The 8,318-nt window shown below is 47.3% G+C and overlaps 1 protein-coding gene across 1 annotated transcript; it reads right to left on the bottom strand.

Annotated features, from left to right (window-relative positions):
• Positions 1 to 1,180: 1,180 nt before the first annotated feature.
• Tmed3 (transmembrane p24 trafficking protein 3) lies at positions 1,181 to 6,515 on the bottom strand. Its single transcript, XM_051207523.1, has 3 exons — positions 6,287 to 6,515; positions 4,653 to 4,901; positions 1,181 to 1,993 (listed from the first exon to the last, which is right to left on the bottom strand). Exons 1-3 carry the CDS (start codon positions 6,461 to 6,463, stop codon positions 1,757 to 1,759), a joined length of 663 nt encoding a protein of 220 aa, XP_051063480.1. The 5' UTR covers positions 6,464 to 6,515; the 3' UTR covers positions 1,181 to 1,756.
• Between the last annotated feature and the right edge of the window lie 1,803 nt (positions 6,516 to 8,318).

The raw sequence follows: 8,318 nt of genomic DNA, 5'->3' as shown, positions 1-8,318 counted from the left end.
TCAAAACTATTTGACAAACAATACACTAAATTTCATTGCAAAATAACTCCAAAACTGAATGAGTAGGGCAGTGTCCCCTTAGTCTGTGCCCTTGACAGTTAAATAGGGTTATATTAATAAACCTCTCTCTCTCTCTCTCTCTCTCTCTCTCTCTCTCTCTCTCTCTCTCTCTCTCTCAGAATAACATGAGTTGTATTACAGTGATGGTCTTGATTCCTGGGACTGCTCATTGAGCTGGCAAAGGGCAAGCAATTAGAGAGTATCTAAGAAGCACATGTCAAAGTTAGATGTGATAGTGTATACTGGCTAAAATAGCCCTGGGGGGATTGAGAGTTGAAGGCTAACCTGGGCTACATAGCAAGAATGTCTCAAAGCAAAAAGTATCAAAAAGTAGTGGCACATGTGTGCTTTGTCAGTCTGACTACAGACATCTCAGGTGTGAGAGGGGTGCTCTGTCAGTCTGGGCAGAGACAGCCCACGTGCGCTGTCAATCTAGGTAGCAGATACATGAAGGTTTCTTGTTTCTCCGTCTGCCCTACAGTTCACAAAAATCTAAAAAAGATTTTTAGATATACATAGTACTTCAACTCAAAATAAGAGACAAATGCCATCAAAAACACACAGAAAACAAACTTATTTTTCAGCCAAGCTAAGTAATAAGGTTCTCAAAGTAATAATCTTCTCAAAGGATTGTTTCACACTCTTTCCCAGTGTTACTGTCAGATTCCCTGCTAGTGATCCTTTAGATGGACAGCCTATCTTCCTTCCAGACCCATCATACTCACTAAGTATGCACTAATTCCTCCTAAGGGCAATGCCACTGGGACAAGTTTGATGGTGCCACCCTAAAGTGAAAGACAACATCTGATCATGCAGACAGTGCCTAGCTGTTGTCAGAGGAAACCATTTATAGACAACCTTCGCACAGCCTGGCGAGTGACAGGAATGGGAAGGGGTCTTCCTATTTCCATTCCCTTGGGAGCGGCATGGTTCACTGGCTCCTTTCCACTTCTCTGCCTCGTGGTATATATGGCTCCAGGCCACCCACCTTCTCTATCACACTGTTTACGTACACACCCACACTCCACATTAAGCTGCAAGTCCCTTTAAGGAAAAAAAAAAAGAAAAAAAAAAAAGAAAGAAAGAAAGACAGAAAGGAAAGTAATAAGAGGCATGCCCGTCCAGAGTGCTCAAACTTGGATTTTATTAGCACAGTTCTGCCCCCAGCAGATAGAGATCACCAAGGGCACTCACTCAACATTTGGGTCCTGGTTGTACAGCTGACCCTATTGCTCCCAGGTTACATCTGACACCCTAAGGTACAGAGAGGCCCACCCTAAGGTACAGAGAGGCCCATGGGAAGAAAGGCAAGAACTGAGAATTCCTTTCTCCTCCACATGGAAGTGCACACAACAACTCAATGACCCACACATCCTGGAGCTGCCCTGGAGGCCCAGGTACTTGGAGTTCTCCCACAGACTGGATGCTGGATCACTGTGCCGCCTAACAGTGGCCAATCCCTAGGCTGACCTGTAAACATTTTTGGTCAATGTTACACACACAATACAATTAGCTGCTTCATGTTACTGGGCTCTGTGTGCTATGGTTGCTGGAGTGCAGGGAACACATATGTGCACAAACAGTAAAGTGTAATCCCAGTTCTCCCTGCAGCCCACTTCGCCCTGCGTCACACCCCCATCCCTGCAAGAACTGGAAACCCTAGGGTGTGAGGGGCTGTGGGCACCATACAGCATGGCTAGGAGTGGACCGCTCTGTTAATGGGTCGTTTCTCTGTGAAGAAGCTTTTCAGCAGTAGCACCTGACTGAAGCTGACCACAAACAGGGCAATAGTCTCTCCAACCGACCAGTAAGACACCCGACTATTAAGATCTTCAGCTCGGGCTCGATCCTGAGCCTCTCGAAGTCGATAATGTGTCTGGGAGTCAATCACGGTCTTCAGAGCCTCGTGAATAGTTACACAGGCAGATTCCATCTAGGCAGGAAGAGAAAAGCTGCTGTCAGTTGCCTACCCTAAGTCAGGCCGAGTGGAATCCAGCAGCATCCTAGGAACCACTTACTGATGTCTCCTTGGGTTTCATAATCCTACAGAAAAGCCTAGCGGGAACTCAGAGAGGGTAACTTGTCCAATAAAACATGTTTAGTGACAGAATTAGCATCTGACTGGACCGTCTGTGTTTTGAGTCTATGTGTGCAAGCCCCAGGGGTGAGATGCCCTCTTCTGACCTGCTTAGGCTCTCCATATGGTGTACAGCTAAATACTCATACACATAAATAAAATATGAAATCTTTTAAAATAGAAATGCAAAATATAATCAATTAATGATAAAGGAGGTAGTGGGAGAAGCCCTACGTGACTGAAGTCCTGAGTGGACATGAGCTGTTGATGTAGGCATGGCCAAGGACTCCAGTGGGAAATAGTGAAGCCTTCTCTAGGCTAGGCTCAGAGAAATGGCAAGCCTTCCCTCGTGGTCCTAGTGCAAAGGTTGATAGTCTATGCAGAAAATGTCCACTGTGGCTTTCTCCCCCAGATCTTTACATTCTTACAGAGAGTGTTCCTACCAAGATTAACTGAGCCTGCCTCCTCGTTCAATTGTATGTAACAACCCTGCCTCCTTGTTAATCTTAATGTGACAACGCCACCTCCTTGTACAGCCGTATATGCAACAATCCCACCTTCCTGTTCAACTGGATCCACTAACTGGGAATTAATTCCTCTGACCCTTCGCCCTAGCATGACACTTCAACACAGGTTTACCACGTCTCCATATGGCTACACTGGAGACCAAGCCTCTAGCACTTTTACCTCTGGGAAGCAAAAGTCATATCCAAACCACAGCACACAATTAGGGCATATGGCATGAGCTCTCCCCGAAGCAGTAAGTCACCAACAGTGAAACACACTTGAGAGCACTCCTTACCTTATAAACACACACTATCTCCCCATTCCCTGGGGTCTCCCATCGGCGCCAGCCTACCAGAAAGCTCTTCAGCTTGTTACCACAACATTTCAGTTAGTTGATAACCTACCTTACTTCAGGGGATGTGGAAAAGCAAGCACTGGCTAAAAGGGGAACCATATGATACTGAGTGAAAAGAGGCTGGAGAAAGAGGAACTTCACAAATTCTACCTGCCCTCCTCGCAACAGGGTCACACTGGAACCCGGGCTGCAGGGCTGCAGGAAAGTCTTTCCCTGTTGCCCTAACTCACTAACCTTTACGCTCTCATTTTCTCCCACTGGTGCACATGGGCGCCCTTAAACTTGGGCTTACAGAATCTTCCAGTTTCAATAGTGACCAATGGAACACTCTATACCTTTGGCTACAGCTTCTAACTTTTATTTAAACAGCCAGATGTGTATAGTGGTTACGGTACTGGGCAATGCATCGCTAGCCTCTAAACTGTCCTGAGATGGTAAAAGTCTGGACATGAGCCAAGGAGAATTAGAAGAACATAAGGTCTCCTCAGAGAGCAAACAGGGAAATATCAGCCCCCTTAGAGATTTGAGCCATTCTGGCTTTGGTCCTAGAATAAGTGTCACCATGGATAGTTATTCCTGTCTTACAGGTTCCCCAGGCTATGGTGATCAGTCATAAGACAAACATTTGGTGAGCTCCTTTGGGTACAATACCTCCTACACTGAAGTATTAAGCCATGGTGGGGGGGGGGCAAATAGATACCAAAGTCCTGGCCCTCAGGAAGCCCAGCCTATCTGTGGCAGGATGGAGTTTAGACAGAAGGAGGAAGAACTCAGAATGGAGCCTGGGGTTAGTCAACAATCTTGAGAGCAATGGGGATCAATGAAAACTACCCATCCTCCAAAAATGTCACAATTTCTCTTCTACAGCAATTTGCTGTCCGGAGACTGTACTTGGTGGCCATCCTCTCATCCTGACTTCCTATACAAGTGCTCACCCTAGAGACTTGCCTAAGTTATGTGTGTGACTACAGGCCAAGGCTTTAAAGGGGCAGCTCTGTCATTCTCATATCTCCTTCTCCAAAGGCAGAGAACTCTGAAGCCCTAGTGAAGGGGAAAGTGGTAAAAACAGAGCCATGGGACTCAGACACAGCTCTGTAGCAGAGCATGTGCTTAGCATGCACAAGGCCCTGCGCCTTAAAATAATTAAATAAATAAATAGCGAGGAAGAGAGGAAGAGGGGTGGGAGAGATGAAGAGAGAGGAGGAAGGGAGGGGAGGAAAGAAAAAGAAAACAATGAAGAGGAATTGAGAATGGATTCCCAAGTCACCCACCAGCCTCTACCAGGCCATCCTGAGAACAGGTTCCCCGAGTGTCAGGCACTGACATATGGGTCTGTTGTGGCAGCTTGTGTTGCTCTCACCAACACACCCTTGATGCAGGACTCTGGTCCTCAGAATCTGAGCATATCACACAGCACAGGGGTACATGGAATAATTTGAAAGAGGTGCTGTGCCAGAGAAAGACCGCTGGGAGGGGGGAGAGGAGAAACGTCAGTTGTGAGAGGGCTCTGCCTGAAAACAGGACCAGAAGGGGAACAGAGACTTGTAGCGCTAGATGGTGATTCTTGCTTGTCACCTAAGACAAGGACAGAAAATCAGGAACATGCTGAGAACAGGAAGGGTCCCACTGGTCCTGTCAGTCATATCTACTCACCTGAGTGAGAGCTGTGACCCTATTCCCCATGTCTGGGAGGATGGGGGGCTCATCACCCACTTGGAAGTCAAAGTAGACGGTCTTGTGAGAAAAGGTGGAAAATTCATTGCTGAAACAAAACTGATAAACACCCTTGACCTCTGTCTTGTATGTGAAGCTGTCATATTGCTTCTTGGTCTCCCTGTAGATGATGTTCCCCAAAGGGTCCTCCACATAGCAGTCCACATCGTAGTGGCCTCCAGTGATCACCTGACAACCACAAAAAGTGTGCCGTTACTGGGGGCAACCGGTACTTTGAAATGCTGACCATAACAGTGACCATTGTAAAACACTTCATAATTTAACCTTCACTGCTTTCCAACCCCGATCGAGGAGTTAAAGAAGTGGCAGTGGCCACTGCACTCAGTCTTTCTCCCTGTTACTATGGCACAGTGCGTGACAGAAGCAACGTAAGGAAGGGAAGGTTTACTTTAGCTCAGAAATCAAAGTGAAGGCACAGTTCATCAAGGAGGGAACACCACGGTACCAGGAGCGTGAGGCAGCTGGTCACATGGCATCCAGAGTCAGAAAGCAGAGAGAGATGAACACTGGTGTCCAGCTGGTTTTCTCCTCCTTATTCAGCCTGGAACCCCAGTCCAAGGAAAGACTGATGGTACCCAAACTTAGGGTGTTCTTCAATTTCAATCTAATGAAGAAACTCCTTCGAAAACATGCCCACATTGTAACCCCACCCCCCACTGCTGGGGAATGCCTACCGGATGGCTTGTGGTCTTAAACTGTCTATGCAGAAACTGCCCATGCGGGCACATGCACACACTCTGCATGCTGTCCACAGAGGTGAGAGTGCTCTCATCAGTGACTCCATCATACATGAAGTTGTCTTCAAACAGAAGCATCCTCTTGAGCTGCTCAGTGTGCACCATTTGGGCTCCCTGTGTCATCTCATTTCTAGAAGTCGTGCCCCAATGTTTTCACTCACCTCTCTAACCCTGACCCTAGACCTGCTCACTAACCCTAGGGAGCAGACCCTTTCTTTACCAAAGCAACCGACAGCTATTAGATATGTCCCGGAGACATTTCTAGACCTGATTTTGCTGAGCCATATGGTAAGAGGCAAGCTGGGTAACCACACTGAGGGGAGGGGGGCAGTCCTCCTTGTGAACACTGCCAGGACTCAAAGTCTGTGTTGAATCCTCCGTTCCAAAATCCCCTTACTCACTCCTGCTAGCTCATCCCAACTCCAACTGTAAAAAAATGTGCTGGCTTCGGCACCTGCAAGAAATGCAGTCCAAGAGACAGTCCAGACAGACTGTCAGCCTGTCTCAGCTCATTAATACTGAGGTTTTTGAGAGTCCGGGGTACCTGGGGAGGTCATTCTGGTCAATTCTGCAGGGCACGGGGGCGGCGACGGGCCTCCCCATCCTTGGCACGCACCTGTAGCCTGACTAACTCTCCAACCACCCTGGCCCACTTTCGGGTGGACTCTGGCTGATACAAACGTTTCTTTTCAGGGAGACGTCAACCGGTCTGGGGGTCTGGGGTTATCTTGGATCCCAACAGCCTTTGGTGGCTAATCTTAGCCTCTCCGGATGGCGGCGCACTGGTGCCCGGATGAGAGGCGGCTAGGGCCGCACCTGGTAATCCAAGGAGAACTTCACGCCCTGCTCCACCTCTTCGTGGAAGCACTGCTTGGCGTTGTCCGGCAGCTCGAAGGTGAGCTCGGCGCCCCGCAGTCGCTCGGCCCGGAGCAGGAGCAGAAACAGCAGCAGCAGCACCTGGAAGGATGAAGCGCGGGGAGCCTCGCAGCCCATGATGCTCTGGGCCTGGTCCTCTGAGCAGCGGCTCCGACGCTGGGCCTGCGGAGACCTGGGCGGGGCCCCCTGGGAAGACGTGGCGCGAACTCCGCAGCACAGCGCTTCCGGGACGGCGGCGAGTCAGTGCGCAGCCGCACACTGGAGAGAGAAGTGGGCAGGAGCCCTTCCCGCCCCCTGCGCCTGCGCATCACTGAATCCAGCGGCAGTAGTCGCTGTGGATGCTGGAACCTGGACTCGTGCGAGCTTTGCTCCAGTTCTTGTAGTCAGAAACATTTGGGCTTCTACTCTGCTTCTAGTCACTAGTCTCCCGAGAAGTCCTGGATGTAAGGAACACCCACAGTAGTTAGGAGGGACAGCTGAACAAGAAGGAAACGCAAGGAGGGCAAATGAACTCTACATCCCCTTCCCCAACCCCGCCCAAGGTGAAGAAGTTTTCAACAAACTAAACCCCAAAGGCTACACATGCTGGGGGGGGGGGGAGAGGGGGGAGAGGGGAGCAGGCTCTCTTTGACACGCAAACTCTTCTGAAAATAAAAGTGTCTTAAAGATTTCAGTTATGTTTTGGCATTCGGGGTTCATTGAAAATTATTTTGAGGAGAATCTGAGACTTGTCAAAAGTGCTGAAAGACGAATCAATTTACTGTCTTATCACTACTCCCCTAAAAATACATACATGCATGCATACATACATACTAACACACTGTATGTGTGTTATTTACAGATTCCTACAGGATTTCTATGTTCACCGTAGTCTCATAAATAAAGAAAATACGTGTTATGCTATTTGCTGCTCGACAAAATTTTATTTCGGTAGAAAATTATTAGATATGGTGACTATTGATTTTAGTAAAGAATTTCACTGCTCATGTACATCACCACATGGGTCAGATTGGCATACACTGTCACTGGCCATATTGGACCATGTATCAAGAAGCCAATGTGTATGTGAAAGCAATCTGTAAGTTGTGAAACAGCATCACCCATAATAAAATTATTAATGTTTACTGCCCCTGTGCTAGAAGTAAAAGAAGTGTTGAGTGGTGGTCCTTAAGGCCCCTTCCCTGCTTGTCCTATTTAACATTCTTTTAATTTTTTAATTTATATGTATGTGCATGTCTGTGTGTGGGTCTATACATGGGTTCAGGTCCCTGAGGAGGCCAGAGGCTTTGAATTCCCTGGATCTGGAATTACAGGCAGTTCCCATTCATCTGATTAGGGTTCTGTGAACCCAACTGGGGTCCTGGGGAAGTGTTCGTAACCATTGAGCCATCTCACCTGCTCTTAATATTTTTAATGAAGACTATTTAAAAACTTGAAAGTTATAATTATCTAACTAGAAGAATCAAGTGAAGGAAAAAGAAACCCAGAAGTTCCCACAGGTTAAATATGAAATGCTACATTTAGTTTCCAAGAAGAAAACCTGCATAAGTTCAGAGGAGAAGACCTGATGCCACCACTATTTAAGTTGGAGCAAGCATAATTACAAATGAGCATCAAACTGCATGTAAGACAAGAGAAATCCCTGGGTTTCTAAAAAGTATTTATTGCCTGGGTAACAGGCAATGATCAGGTGGCATCTGCTGTACTATTTCAGGAGAGATATTCTCACAATTGGGGGAACGAGTCAAAGGAAGGAGAGTAGGAGGGGGCAGCATTACCACTGTCAGGAAGCTGCCTTGAACAAGGAAATGCCAAAGGAAGGAAGACATAGCATGGAACATTAAAAAACAATAGGGAGTGTTAGCTTTAAATTTTTACATAGCAGCAATCATTTATTTAGCACTAACAATGTACCTGTCACAGTATCACCTAGCTTCATTAATATCACCTAGTTTATATTAATTAATCCTCA

The sequence above is a fragment of the Phodopus roborovskii genome, unplaced genomic scaffold (assembly GCF_943737965.1).
Source record: "Phodopus roborovskii unplaced genomic scaffold, PHOROB, whole genome shotgun sequence".
Lineage (NCBI taxonomy): Eukaryota > Metazoa > Chordata > Mammalia > Rodentia > Cricetidae > Phodopus > Phodopus roborovskii.
This window is presented reverse-complemented; position numbering and strand designations above follow the sequence as displayed.